This window comes from Camelus bactrianus, chromosome 27, assembly GCF_048773025.1.
Source record: "Camelus bactrianus isolate YW-2024 breed Bactrian camel chromosome 27, ASM4877302v1, whole genome shotgun sequence".
Classification (NCBI taxonomy): domain Eukaryota; kingdom Metazoa; phylum Chordata; class Mammalia; order Artiodactyla; family Camelidae; genus Camelus; species Camelus bactrianus.
This window is the reverse complement of record NC_133565.1, coordinates 32,704,542-32,719,484: the sequence shown is the minus strand read 5'-3', so window position 1 is coordinate 32,719,484 and position 14,943 is coordinate 32,704,542. Positions and strand designations below refer to the sequence as shown.

The window sequence follows — 14,943 nt, the reverse complement described above, 5'->3', positions numbered from 1 at the left end:
TGTCCTAAAAATGTTCTTTACAGCTCTGATTTAAAAGTCCAGGATCACTCACTGCATTTGGTTGCATGTCTCTTTAGTCTCCGTTAATTGAGATGAGTGCCCTTACCAATTTGTATCTTTCATGACATTAGCATTTGTCTTGGAGAATTTCCCACAATCTGGATTTGTCAGATTTTTTTAGTAATTATTTTCAGGTTAAACATTTTGGCACCAATACTACATAGACAACTTTTGTCCTTCTTTGTGTATCACATCACAAGGCACATAATGTCCTTTCGTCCCATGGTCAGAAATGCTAAATTTGGTCACTTGGTCTGCCAGATCCTCTCATTATGGAAGTTCCTTTTCTCTCTTGTGATTAATGACTAATCTAGGGGGTGAAACTCAGAAGATGTGCCTCTCCTCTTCCCCAGCCACCTTTCACCCGGTGGTTTTAGCAGCCATTGATAATCCTTGCCTGGATCAGTTCTGACATATGGGGGTTGCAAAATTATTATTTTAAAAATTGTTATTCCTTTTATATTAGGACTTTTCCTTCCCCCCTCCTTTTCTTTTGTGTATCACCGTAGTAGTCTTGTGCATTCTTTTCATTCAATGTGTTATAATCCATTACTGACATTCATATTTTTTCTCCAGCTTTTTATTTTGAAAATTTTACACTTCAGTTGAAAGAATAGTACAAAGGACACTCACATGTCTTCACCCAGATTCACCAGTTGTTAACATTTGCCACATTTGCTTTGATTCTGACTCTGTCTATCCAGCCATCATTTCTTACTCTCTGAACTACTTAAAGCAAGTTTCAGACATCATAGCACTTTACCCCTAAGCACTTGAGCACATATTTCCTAAGAACAAATACATTTTCCTACATAACCTCAATAACACAATTATGCTCAAGAAATGTAACATGGACACAAAAATATTAGCTAGAGCTTATATTCAAGTTTCCTCTGATAGTCCAGTGATGTCCTTTATAATGTTTTCCTCTTGAACCAGGATCCAGTCAAGGTTCACACATCAGTTTTTATAGCCTCCGTTAGGTTAGAGAATCCCTTATCTTTTTATTTTTATTTTTTTTAATTTATTTATTTTTTTTATTTTTTGTCTTTCAGGGTATTGGCATCTTTTAACAGTCCAGGCCAGATTAGTTTATAGAATGTGCCACAACTTGGATTTGTCTGGTTGTTTCTTATGATTAGATACAAGTTAAATATTTTGGGGCAGGACTGCTATGTAGGTGGGAGGCCATAATATCTGTCTGTCCTGTTATTGGTGAGCTTGAGTTTGATCACCTGGTTAAGGTGGTGTCTACCAGCTTTCTTTACAATAAAAATGCCTGTTCCCCTTTGTAATTAATAAGTCATCTTTGAGACTCTCTGACTCCCTTCTTACCCAACAGTCTTTCACCGAGTGAAAGATTTAGCAGCCATTGAAGATCTTTGTCTGAATCAGCTATTACATTCATGATTGCAAAATTAGGAGATTTTCTAATTCTGTCACTCCTACATTTATACCTAGCATTTTTCTGCAGAGTTTTCCTTCTTCCTTCCTTCCTCCCTCTCTTTTTAAAAATAAGAATATCAGGGGAGGGTATAGCTCAGTAGTAGAGTGCATGCTTAGCATGCGCGAGGTCCTGGGTTCAATCCCCAGTACCGCCATATAAATAAGTAAATAAACAAATAAACCTAATTACCTCCCCCTAAAAAAAAATAATAAAATTAATTAATTTTTTAAAAATATGGCTTTACCAATATTACTTAATATTTATACGTGACTCCTTTACTAGATAGTTACACCATTTATTGAAAAAAAAAATAAAAATAAAAACAAGAGTATCACTTTGGATTCACGGATTATTTTTTAAACACAGTGTGTTATATTACTGTCATTATTTTTGATGCTCTTAATTGTCCCAAATTTGGCTGGTGGTCGCCCCTTTAAACTGGTGTCCTTTTGACATTCTCCAATTAGTTGAATTCCTGCTTGTTTCTGGCACCACAAGATGTTCTAGGCTAATGTTCTGTTTCCTTGACCTGGTTTGGGACCAGCCGTATGTTTTTGTAAAGTCATGAGTTCATACTGATGCCTCCAATTCAAATCCAACATCACGAGACTCTTTCTTACCTTCCCATATTCCACATTCTATCTAACACTGAGAACCAGGTTCCAACAACATACACTCATTCACTCGCCTGTTGTCTGCTACAGTACACATGACAGAGTTTCAGAATCACCACACTAGTACCAGTAGTACCAGTAGACCTGTAAGATTTCAGATTTCTTTCCAGTTGTTTTTGTTCTTGTGATACGTCCCCCTGAGAGAACACAGAGTACTGAGGTCAAGTTACTTGGCCAGTTCTTTTTCCTGTGTGATTGTGTTATCAGTTTGCTGTATAGATAAGCTTCATTTGTTTTTGTTTATTGCATTTTTAGACTTTCATTTCTTCCTGGTGTAAGTTTTTGCATATGTAAGACATTGTGTGTGAAAAGTATGTAAAAATCTTCCCCCAGAGATGCCTCACTACTCATCCTAGCCCTCCCGTCATGTGACCATTTCATTAGTTTCTTTTTGACTCTTCCTGTATTTCCTTTGCAAAAACAAGCTAACTTAGATACCTGTTCTTATTTCTCCTTTTTTACATAAAGGTATAAAAATAGTATACTGTTTATACTTGCTTGTACTTTGCTTTTAGTATGGCGGTTCATAGACGTCATCTTCATTCTTTTTTACATCTGTACAGTAGTCCATTGAATGATGTACCATAGTTTATTCAAACAGTTGCTCTTAGGTTGTTTCCAACATTTGGCTATTGCAAAATAGTGTCATGTTGAATAACATGTATCCGTTGCTTCTTATTTGTGAGTAAATAACCAGTAAATAACCAAGTAGGATTCTGAGGATAAAAGAAAAAATTTTTTTTATTCTCCTCTCCCCTCCTTTTTTTCAATATATTTGTTATTATTTTATTTTTTGGGGGAAAGCAGTTGGGTTTTTATTTATTTACTTATGTTTAATGGAGGTACTTCGGATCGAACCCAGGACCTTGTGCTTGCTAGGCACTTGCTCTGCCACTGAGCTATATCCTCCCCTCCTTTTTTTTCAATATGAAAGATAACATACTATATAAACTATTCTGCGTGTTGCCTTTTTTCCCCAGTGCTTCAATTAACGCACCTGTGTAAAAGAATCATTTCATGCACGTCTCTGTCATGCCTGTCTTTTCCATTTGTGGTAGATGTTGTTATGTTTTTATATCTGTATTTGATTTCATATCACAAAGGGACCACAAAAGGTTATAATTGCCCACACTTAATTGGATCCAGAGGAATTTGACTGGGACCCTAGGAGGGTTTATTTTTCTTGTAAAGCAAACTTTTAATTGAAGTATAATACATAGGAAAGTGCATAAATTGTAATTATGTGCTTGAGGAATTTTCACAAAGTCAACACCTCTATGTAGCCAGCACCCAGATCCAGTAACAGACCATTACCGGCACCCCAGATGCTTGTGCTCCCTTAAGGGTAATACTATCCTGACTTGAGCACCCTAGATTTGTTTTGCCTGATTTAAACTTTATAGAAATCTCTGCCCAGCTTTTAGATGTTGCGTTGCCTTAATGCTTGGTCATTGATCATTTTCTGTTTTTTATCATAGCTATAGCTATGTATCTATATACCAAAGTTACTGTTCTAGCAAAATGATCTCATTCGCTTTCTTAGCCTTAACTTGCCTGCAATTACCTGATGCATGTCTCAGCACAAGCCTTCTGCTGAACCCTTGACCCAGATTTTTCCCAGTGCCTACAAGGCAGCCCTGTCTGGGGGTCTCACCGCACCTCAGGCTCGTACGTCTGTAATGCAGCTTTTTTTCTTCCGTGGGGCCCTGCACCTCTTCTCGTGGGTGCTTCCCATGATGGGGCTCTCAGTAAACAGCCCCACCATCCACTCAGTGGTTTAAGCTGGCAGAGAGTCTTCATGATGCCTCCCTCCCCCAACACCCCAGATCCACCTTGGGACCCCTTCCAGCCTGCCTCCTCAGTGCCTCAGGAATCACACCCTGCCTGCCTCACCTCTCCAGCCTCCCCTGCTTCTTTCCCATGCACTCTCTGCTTTGGCCACGGTGGCTTTCTTTCCCTTGCTTAGAAGTGAAGCTCCTTCCTGCATGAGGATCTGTGCATGCTTTCTCCTCTGCCCAGAAGGCTGCCCTGCCTCAGGCAGCTCCCCTGTGTTCTTCAGGACTCCTTTATGGCTTACATTTAATTTCCATGACTCCTCAGACCTGGTTAGGTCACCTATCTGCTGTGCATGTTTTTTTGTTGGTTTTTTTTTAATGGAAATACTGGGGATTGAACCCAGGACCTCATGTATGCTAAGCATGCACTCTACCGCTGAGCTGTACCTCCCCACCATGTGCATGTTTTCATAGCCATCCTTCCCTTTTATATTATTCACTGCAGAGGTTATTGACTGCTTCATGCCAAGGGCAGGGACCATCTGTCTTATTCATGCTGTCTCCCCAGTGCCTGGCAGATGGTACATGCTCAAGACGTGAACAAGTGACCGAAGGCAAAGGCAGGAGGAGGGGAGCCCAGCCTGTGACTGAGGCCAGGGCTCTGCTGTGTTCAGGGTCAAGAATAGAATTTCTTCTTTCAGGGGTCCCCTCAGGCCTTCTCTGTCACTTGACTTGCCCTGCCTGGGGTACCCTCCCAGTTTTCTTTCTCACCCTCTGAAGATGGGTTTTTTTGCCTGGAGGCAAAGGGCAGGAGTCCTTGGAAGGATGTAGCTGGTGGAATGGTGGCTTTGTGAGATGGGAGCTGCTTCCTTTGGGTTCATTCCACTGTGGGAATGTGAAACAGGTCCTGCCCCAAGGAGTTTCCAGCCCTGCTGGGGCTGAGGAAGGGACTGGGCTGCATGGGCCATGATTCTTATCCTTCTCTGGCTTTTCTTTCCTTCCAGTTTAGGACAAAGAGGCTTGGACAGGCCACGGGGCCGGCTGGCGCCATCATGGCGGGTAAGGAGAGGGTGGGCCACGTGAGTAGGACGTGACAGTGAGCATCGGGTGGTTGGCCCTCTTCTTGGTCCCTTTATGCTCCCTAATTTCTGCAGGTCAGATTCTTTCTGTTCTCTTGTCCCCAGGTTTTCTCTGACCTTGGGGACCAGGGATGGTGCATCCTGATGCCCTGGTCCTACTGCCCATCTGACTGATGAGTGGCATGTGTGGCCAAATCCCTGGCCCCTCTGTCACCATTACTCCTTAATTTTCTAAGACCTTTTCATTCTGTTTTCTGAGTTGTCCAGTTTCCAAAGGCTCAGAGCTGGAGGGACCTTTAGGGATTATCTAGTTCAAGCCCCACCCCACCGGGTAAACTGAGGTCTGGAGAGGGGTGGTGACTCACCCAAGAGAATGAACGTTGGAGTGGAGGCTGGAACCCACGTCTCCAGACTCACCCATCCTGATTCCTCTGCCTAGAACTGGCCCCCACCACACTGAAGAGGGTACTGCACCCCTGAAGGATAGCGTTTATTGTTTTTATTCTTTTCAGAGACAGTGACACTGCCTCTGGACCTTTGGTTACTTTGGGAGACCCGAGGAGGCAGGGATGGTTGGGTGGGGATAGCAAAGTGTCCTGTGGCCACAGGGGCCAAGAGGGCAGCCCAGGCCAGGGAAAGAATCATTATATTGGATCGTTGGGGAGGGAACACTCAAGGTGATACTATGTGATGTGCCTTGCCCACAGAGAAAGTGAACAACTTCCCACCGTTACCCAAATTTATCCCACTCAAGCCATGTTTCTACCAAGACTTCGAGGCGGATATCCCTCCCCAGCATCTCAGCATGACCAAGCGCCTCTACTACCTCTGGATGCGTGAGTGCTGTGGGTTGGGGTGGGCTGTGAGGGGGAGGAGGAGGAGGGAGGGCTGGTAGGGATGGACATCGTGGGGGAGGGGTGCCCGCAGGCCCAGTGTCCTCCAGCTCCAGTTGCAGCATCTGCGTGGACCAGTAAGCCTTTCCCTGCCTGACTCCTGCAGGCTCCTCTCCTGGGCCTCAGTTTCCCTCAGCTCCCCAGCTCTCCCTATCTCCCATGCACAGAGCATCCAGGTGGGGGTCTCTGTCTGCGGTGTTAATCCCTCTCTTCTTCCTCTCCCTTCTCCTTCCCACTGGAGTAGTTTTCCGGAACCTCTGGTGACTGCCTCAGGATTCTGAATTTGGAGAGGAATCCTTCCCTCAAAACCTCATTTTTCTTGCTTTCTTTGGAAAATTGCTCAAAAAGAAGCACATTCAGCTCAGAGTTAGGACATATGGGAACAAGCTGGGCTGGCTGGTCCCTCCTCTTCCCAAGCAGCAGGATCCTTATTTGTAGAAAAGAGGGTATTGGCCCAGTGATCGCTGTGGTTCCTGTAGCTCAGTGTTAAAAGTCCAGAGTTCCAATGTTCTAAGATTTTGACGTCAAGAGTTTAAAGGCCCTCGTTTCTAATCGTCTGTGGCAGGTTGGTGGGAAAGGTGTCATGCTAGGGGGATGGGGCTTGGCTGTGCCCAGCCCTGGTCAAAGGTACCTTTTAGGCATGTGCAAGGAGGCAAGCTGGCTGTCCTGTGCTGGGCAATGGCCCCCAGAAATCCCAGACACCTGCAGGGTGACCACAGCTAGGGTCTGCCACGTGTGATGTTGCCTTGAGTCAGGCCTGCGCTTACCTGGGGAGATGAGTGATTGTGCCAGGACGGTGGTGAAGAATGTTGTCTTTGTGGTAGGTCCTTCATAAAATGGTAGAAAGAATATAGGGACAGACTCATTGTCAAGTCCCAGCTTGGCTTTTGGGTGGAGAAGGAATCTTTCCCCATGTAACATGAGTGAAGGAAGGGATGGGGCAGGTGTAGGTAGGTCTGTAGATATTGGGAATAGAGTGAGGAGGTTGCTTCTGATGGCTCCCATTTTTTTCCCCACCAAATAGGATGGACAGTGGGGATAGGAGCTTTGTGGAGAGCGGGATTAGAATGAGGGCACATTTGTGGACAGAGGGTGAGGACACTATCCAAAGAAACATGATCCCTAAGATATCTGGGTCAGTCATGCACAGGGTCCATCTGAGGTTGGCTGCCATGAGTTTACAGTCCTACCAAGCTTCTCTTTGGGGCTAGTTTTTCCCTAGCGACATTCAGCACAGGTAGGTGGGAATTGTGTTCATCCAGAGTGAGTGTGACCAGAAGACAAGGCAGGGGAGGGAATAAGAAAATGAGTGAGATAAATTATGATTCTAAGCTGGACAAAGAGAGAAGTGGAGATAGAAAAAAAGCTGATGGCTAGAGAGAGAGTGGCCAAGTCAATGTATATTTGCTCCAAAGAGTAGAGTTATTACAGCCGGAGCAGTAGATCAAGTGTGCGGGAGAGAGGTGGGACTGAGAAGAGAGATATAAACCAGTCTAAGAACAGGTTAATGTCTATTCTATGTAAAGAGCAAATAAAATCAGGGAGAACACCAAGATTCTAGAAAATTGGGGGGCAATAAACAGAGATGGAGGAAATACGGCTGAAACACGCAGGAAGAAATGCTCACCCTTGTTTTGAGGAGCCCTGAGTTGGGTGTACCCATGCAGGTGACTGCATTGTGGGGCCAGACTTGGGGAGTACTTCACCTGACCCTGGGCTCTGGGAACTCTGCCCCTGAGAAGATCTCATCCAGGAGCTGGATTTAAGGGCTATAAATAGCTTCCTAAGTCCTCACTAGGTGCCTCCCAGAAGCTTTGCTCCCAAGGAAATGTATATAACCCTTGAGATGCTTGAGGGTTCTATTCAGAAGCCAAGACCAGAGATGCCTGGCTGTTTGAGGCCAAGATTAAGCCCGCCTTCCTTTGTTTATTCAGCAAGTCTTTGTGGGGCCTTAAAGGGACTGAGTCTAATGTTGGAGGAAGGGAGCACCCTTAAGTCAGATACCCTGGGTGTGTGTTAGTGCCAGCATCAGGTGAGGAGACTTGCGGCTCCTGCTGGCTGTGACTCAGTGACACTGTGAGTCCAAGGTTCAGCTAGCTTATGTGGGCACAGAGGAGGGGGAGCCTAGGTATCACTCTTGGGGAGCTTCTAGTTTGGTTGATGGGCTGGGATTTGTACTTGGGGAACCATGGGAGCAGCCCAAGCCTGCAGGAGGTCAGTAAGGAGGTCTGTGGGAGATGAATAAGGCTGCAGTAGTGAAAGAAGGCTTCTTGGAAGAGGTGGCATGATAGTTGTCCAAGAAATTGAACAAAGACTGAGATCCCAGCCCCTGCTGCCTGCCCCATTTAAATGTGGGGCAGATGGTACAGTAGCTTGAAGAGATGTTTCCTCAAGGCCTTTACTTTCCTCTTTTCATGCCCTACTTTGCAAGAGAAGATGGAAGATGGTCTTCCTGTGCCCTGGGCATGGTGATTGCTGTGGGTCTGGGAGGGCAGGGGCTGAGGCTGTTCTTATAAGGAGAAGAGCATTTCTACCACACCGAGGCTTTGGGGCCCTTCAGCAGGGCTTGCTGGGCTGAGGCTCTGGGTTCCTGCTCTGGATACTCTGTTCTCCAGATTTCTCAAATCCCTAGGAATGGGTGTGGGGAGGGGTTGGTCTGACAGGCCTCCAGTTTTCTTTCTTACAGCCTTATTTCCTCTGTGTGTGTATGTGTATGTGTGTCTCATGTATCTGTGTGTGTGTATTCATTGACGTGGACTGTGGGTGTGAATCTGTATAAATGCGGTTTGCACGTGTGTCTGTGTGTGTCTGCATCTCTGTGCTTGTGCTGTTTGCGTGTGTTTGATTGCGGGTCTGTGTTGAGTTATGTGTGTGTGTCCATGTCCGTGCGCTCATGTATTTCTGCATGGGCCTGGGCATCTGTGTGTGTGTCTGGTGTCTGTCTCTGTGTGTGCATGGGCTCCTGGGTCTGCAGTGAATAGCGTCACGCTGGCCGTGAACCTGGTGGGCTGTCTCGCGTGGCTGATCGGAGGTGGGGGAGCCACCAACTTTGGCCTCGCCTTTCTCTGGCTCATCCTCTTCACACCCTGCTCCTACGTCTGCTGGTTTCGGCCCATTTACAAGGCCTTCAAGTAAGTGACTGGCGCTGAACCCCAGCTCCTAATCCTATCTCTGCCTATCTCCTGCTTCTTCTCTACATAATTTCTCACTTTTTTTGGGGGGGGCATTCTGCCAAACTCACTTTCCCTTTGTTTACCCTCAGCTAGACTGCAAGATAGGATTTAGGCTTCCTGGCAGCCGTAGGCTGGAGTAAGAGGGCTGTGAGTCAGAGCCTTCTTAGTTCCTTCCTTCTTCACTCTGCCTTTGGGTGGGGGCAACACAGAGACCAGGCCTATTTTTGTTTTGCCTTCCCCAGGCAGCTGGCTGCATGATAAATTTTGCCAATGGGGCCACTTGTCTTGATGGAGCTGCCCATCCTTGTACCCATGGGGCTAGCTGATTTGATGCCAAGCGGACCATCTATCCACGTGCCAGTGGAACAAGCTATCCATATGCTCACTGACACTATTTATGTGCTAATGATGTCGTCCAATTCTGTGCCAAAGGGACTACCCATCCATGTATAAGTAGGGCTAGCTGTCTTGGTGCCACTGGGTGTCTACCTTGTGTCATATGGGATTTTTGGTCTTTGTGCCAGTGGGCAAAAAGGCTTTCAGTCTAGTTGTCAATAAAGTATCCGCCTCAGTGCCATGGGGCCTCAAATATCTTTGCCAATTGGACCCATCCATCTGTGTGCCAATAGGGTGTCTGTTCTTGTGCCAACGGTACTTTCCATCTTTGAGCTTATGGGTCCATCCATCCATGTAGTGGTGAGCTAGGTGTCTTGGTGCCAGTAGGGTTGTTCAGCCCTTTGACAATGGGATCGTTTATTCCTGCCACAGTGGGCCCATCTGTTTCTGTGCCAGTGGGGCCAACCATCCATGTACCAGTGAGTGGTCCATTTATGAGATCTCTCTGTGTAATGTTGCACACACACGCCTAACACATGGAAACTTGCAAAGATGAGTAAACACTGTCCCATTTTGGCCTCTCAATTAAGGCCTTTGAATGTCTTCTGTCCCCTCTGTACTCACTTAAACTTGCAAGAGCTTGGAGATCTTGAAGGCAGGGAAGCCCTGGCCCTCTGCCCAGGTGACAGGAACCATCTCCTCTGTTGCAGGACCGATAGCTCCTTCAGCTTCATGGCATTCTTCTTCACCTTCATGGCCCAGCTGGTCATCAGCATCATCCAAGCCGTGGGCATCCCAGGCTGGGGTGTCTGGTAAGAGCCTGCGGTGTCTGGACTGACCCAGGGCTGGCATGGTTGGCACCTGGGGTGTGTCCTTTGCTTACTTCTGTGTGCTAAGCTGCCTAGCCTGTGGGGACACCATGAGTTATTGCAAGTGTGAGAGGATTCAGGACAGTTTAGTAGACATGGCCATAGCATGAGATGGGAAGGAGAACCTTGCAGTGGTTTTTAGGGGTGCTGAGGGGCCTCAAGCATCATGGGAGAACCTGAAAGAAGGAACCCTTATGTCTCAGGAGCTTGTTTCCTGAGCCAAGAGTTCTTCCTGAACCAGTGACACAGGCCCACTCATAAAAGGATCAGTAAGATGGTCCCTTTGCATCCAATGATATGGTCTCTCCCTGTGACTATGGGATAGTCACTTATTATAGTGGGGTGGCTCCTGGATACCCCTCACCATACCAGGCAGCCCCACAGCTGGCCTATTTCTGCAGCGGCTGGATCGCCACCATCTCCTTCTTCGGAACGAACATTGGCTCAGCGGTGGTGATGCTCATTCCCACTGTCATGTTCACGGTCATGGCTGTCTTTTCCTTCATCGCCCTCAGCATGGTATGTGTCACTTCAAGGGCGAGAGGGTGGTGTTGAGAAGGGACTATAATCTGTAACAGCCCTTCTTCCAGGTTACAGGAGGACCCAGAAGTCTCTAAGGGACTCACTCTGGAATGGCTTGGTGGACTTTTCTCCTAGTGCACAGGGCATGGTGGGAGGGAGAACTGGCTTTTACAATGACTTACTTCTGACTCCCAAACCTTTCCTGGATGCGCTGCCTCTTCCCTTTGATTAACGCTTCTTTGTGCTCTTCTTCCTACAGGTTCATAAATTCTATCGGGGAAGTGGGGGGAGTTTCAGCAAAGCTCAGGAGGAGTGGACCACAGGGGCATGGAAGAACCCACACGTGCAGCAGGCGGCCCAGAATGCAGCCATGGGGGCGGCGCAGGGTGCCATGAATCAACCGCAGACTCAGTATTCTGCCACTCCCAACTACACGTACTCCAATGAGATGTGAACCAGCTGAGCCTACCGAGCGCTGGCTAGGGGCCGGTGGGACGGGGGTTCAAGCCACATGGTCTATTGTGGTGACCAAGCAGGGTTCCCCCTTCCCTTTTTCTCCTCCCCCACTTTGTACAAAGAATCAGAGTTATATATATATATATATATATATATATATCTGTATATGTACATCCCCTCCCCGCACCTTTTGGATTCTGCTCTCAGCACCCTGAGAGCTGAGGGCTGCACGTGGAGCTGTCCCGTGCAGTGGTAGCTGTGTCTGTGTCCCCTTGTGAACGGTGTGCAGTGGAAGTCTCTGTTGTTGTGGTGCTAGACGTATGTTTAGAACTAAACCAGCCCCCCCCCCCACCAGGCTGCCCCCTCTGACCCTGGCCCAGAGACCTCTCATGGGGCAGGGGGAAGCATAGCAGAGAGGCTGGCCCCCTCCCCAGGGTTATGAGCTGAAACTGTTCCCACTTTTGGTCTTACTAGGAAGCAACAGTATTTAGCGCTCATGGGGTTGGTAGGTGGGAGGGTGGGACCTGTAGGGGAGCTTCCCTTGCTCCTTCTCATCCAGGTTTCTCCCTCCTCAAACTCCTCCTCCCCTCCTCTCTTCCTGCTGTCACACTCCTGTGGTCTCTTCTGCCCAGGGTCTCTCTCTTTTCCATGTGTCTTTTCTTTGTCTTCCCCAAGGCTGAGTGTCCCAGTTGTTCTGCTCCTGAGGCTGAGCCCATTCCCAGAACAAGGAAGCAGCCAGGGGAGCTGGGCCTTAGCCTCGATGTGGGAGGGCACACAGCCAGAGTTGCAGAGCCCACCTGGGGATCTGACTCCCAGGGAATGGAAATGCAAGGCAGATTCCTCTCTTCCCTGCCTTGCCTTCCGCTCCTCTTCCCAGAGCCCCCTTGAGCCCCTCTGCTTATATCCCTCCCCATACTCCCAGCTTCTGTGGCCCATTTCTCCTACCCTACCCCTACTGTGCGCTAGGTGGCACCTGCCATCCATGAGGACAGAGTCCACTGCCTTTCCTGAAGATCTGGGTGGTGTCCAGGCAATTTCAGGTGTAAAGTGCAGCTGTCACAGAGGGTATGTGAATAGTTACTGGCCCCTGGGGACATATGTTTAGCCCCAGCCCACTGGGCAGGTGCTAGGTGTCTGAATGACCACTGGATTCCTGGGAGCAATAGCTGTTCTGTTTGGGCCTGATAGAAGGGACAGGTTCAGAGGGTTGGGCCTGGAGGGAAGATCAGAGGAGAAGGCAGGCAGGGCCCAGTGAGAGGGGATCATGTCCCCCCCCACCCCCAGCTTGCTCTTGGTCATAGGGCAGTTCTGGGCACTTGAACTCAAGGCCCAGGAAGAAGCACAGGCCCAACCCTGTGTGCGAGCACAGTGGCCAGAGTGGGAGTTCAGGCGAGGCTAGGTGGGAGGGGAGGCTCTATGGCTCTTTTTTTTTTTTTTTTTTTTTTTAAATCAAATCAAGATTATTTGCTGCCCTCTGCCTATCAGACTTGGTTCTTTGCCCTTCCTCACCCTGTCAGAACTCGTTTCCCTTCCAGGACTGTGCTTGCAGACCTGTAGGGCTGTTCTTTTCCAAGCACTGTGGGAATGTTGCTGGTAGAGGCCCTGGCTCTCTCGGAGGCCTGGAGGAGGGTGGGTTCTTAACCAAGGAGCAGCTGCCCATTTCTCACTCACTGCCCCCACCTCTTACTTAGGTTATTTGGCTTGAAAAACCAAGCCCCGCCTGGCTACTCTGGGCTGGCTCCTGCTTAGAACCCAACACCTGGACTCAGGTGCCATCCTGAGCTTTGAGCTCCAGTACTCTACTTTCCTGCAGGAGGAGCCAGGGCCTCTGGAAAGCTCTCTCCCTAATGGTCCCTTAGGCTTGGGCCAGACTGTGATCAGCTCTCTCTACCACATTCTCTCTGGAAAGCAGTTGGCACATCCCCTAGTACCTGAATACTGATCTGAGGTCTGGGTTCTTCCTCCCTTTTCCTCTCCTGCAGCCCAGGCCTCTGGCTCCCTTTCTCTTAGTCTCTGGGGCTCCAGGAGGCCTATGGTCCAGCTGCCAGCCCAGCATCTTTGACCTGCTGGATGCTACATCCAGTCAACTTCCTGTCCTACCTGCCTTTCCTCTTTCCTGGCTCAGACCTAAATGGCCATGCCCTGGCTCTGCCCTTGGGAAGACCTGCTATCTGTGTGTGGCCCAGCTTATCCAGGCCCTGGGATGCTGCATCTCCAGGCAACTATGCACTTTCCTGGGGAGGGAACCAGTCTGAGAGGTGGGTGCTGGGCACAGATTCATCTCTGCTGGATGGTCTGGCTTGAGGGTGGGGTGGAGGAAGGCCCAGGTCAGTCTGGGAATCCTCAGGTTTGCGGCCAGCCTGTGACCAGCTTCTGCATTTTGTGGGTGCCCACTGCTCCTCCTTGTTTCTGGGAGACACAGACCATTCTCCAACTGGCAGTTGACCTGCCTGAGCCAATGTGTCTGTCTGTGGTAACTGAATGAACCTTAATAAAGGGAACATTTGGCCCTCTGTGTCCTGCTGTGTTATGTGTCTTTGTGTGGACCTCACTGTGGGCTGTGGGGCATGGAGGTCGGGTGGGTCAAGTGGGTGTGTGGCCTGTCATTCCCAGAGGTCAAAAGTCATGCACCTCTGTGTGCTTCTTTCCCTGAGGCAGCCTTGAAACTGCCACAGAGGCCTCCTGCCTGTTAGGAGGAGTTCTGAGTTCCCTGAGGAAGAAGTAGAAGGCTGTATCAGTGGGTGAGGAGTGCTTTGGTCCAGGTGGTCACTGTACACAAGGGCAGGAGTGTAGCACAGAGGGTCCCATCTCGCTCCCATTGAAGGAGACCAGCAGCTGATGGAGTGGCCTCAAGGAACACAAGGGGATTGATCAGGGGGCCTGTGGATGCTGGAGAATGAAGGCAAGGGAGTGTATCCAGTGTGATTTCGCCTGCTGCTTTCCTTTTGCCAATGCTGTGTTCACTTGGAGGGCTGTTTTGGCACTCATCTAAGCTCCTGGTCATCCTTCAAGATTCACCTCAAGTGACTCCTCTGAGAGGGCTTCCCTGCCTCTAATTGCTCTGCTTCCTCCTGCACCTTATTTAATTTTTTTGTGTGTCCTTGTTTGTCTCAAGAGCAGGGAAGAGTCCGATTTATATCTGTATCCTGTGCACTTAAAACAGAAGAGGCTCAGTAAATATTCAGTGTTGAGTGCCGCAGTGATGAGCAGTGTGGGCTGGGGATGGAGAGGGGAGGAGGCAGTACACCTCTAAGTGGACTGCAACTCCCAGAAGGCGAAGTTGACTACGACTTCCAGAAGGCTGTGCGGTCCCGTAGGCTCTGGTGACGTTGCTAGTCAGGATCAGCAGGAGGGGCGGCTGATATATCGCGATATTTGAGGGTTTTCCCGAGAAGCGCCCGGCGCGGGTGAGGAGTCGAGGGGGCTGTTGGAGGCTGGTTTCTCGCGGCGGACCGGGCGGGAGGCTGCAGAAGTTTCTTTGGCGACTTCGGGTCCGCGGCTGTGTGTGCGTGACCTCATTTTCCGTGTGTACGTGTACGTGTGACCTCACTTTCTTATCGGTACCCGAGAAGCTTTGCTCACCGCAGCGGGTGTGCGGCTGTGTAGTGTGTCAGGGCGGTGGAGGCTGTGGGACCGGAGCCTTAGGGACCTTTTCCCGT

The 14,943-nt window shown here is 48.7% G+C and overlaps 2 protein-coding genes across 23 annotated transcripts in view; both read left to right on the top strand.

Moving 5' to 3' along the window:
* SCAMP5 (secretory carrier membrane protein 5) overlaps positions 1-13,799 on the top strand; it is a 38,759-nt gene extending 24,960 nt beyond the window's left edge. For all 3 annotated transcript variants that reach the window (XM_074354086.1, XM_074354087.1, XM_074354085.1), the window contains 6 exons: positions 4,961-5,015; positions 5,743-5,871; positions 8,903-9,059; positions 10,148-10,249; positions 10,708-10,825; positions 11,088-13,799. In XM_074354086.1, coding sequence (XP_074210187.1) covers positions 5,009-5,015; positions 5,743-5,871; positions 8,903-9,059; positions 10,148-10,249; positions 10,708-10,825; positions 11,088-11,282 — 708 coding nt within the window. In that variant the 5' untranslated portion in view covers positions 4,961-5,008 and the 3' untranslated portion in view covers positions 11,283-13,799. The remainder of the gene's footprint in view (positions 1-4,960; positions 5,016-5,742; positions 5,872-8,902; positions 9,060-10,147; positions 10,250-10,707; positions 10,826-11,087) is intronic.
* Positions 13,800-14,563: 764 nt separating this feature from the next.
* PPCDC (phosphopantothenoylcysteine decarboxylase) overlaps positions 14,564-14,943 on the top strand; it is a 66,961-nt gene continuing 66,581 nt past the window's right edge. For 14 of the 20 annotated variants that reach the window (XR_012502816.1, XR_012502815.1, XR_012502813.1 and 11 more), the window contains exon 1: positions 14,653-14,818. The gene's annotated coding sequence lies outside the window, so the exon portion shown is untranslated. Of the gene's footprint in view, positions 14,819-14,943 lie in introns of all 20 variants that reach the window. The other 6 variants (XM_045516844.2, XM_010955235.3, XM_010955238.3 and 3 more) reach the window with 6 other exon arrangements.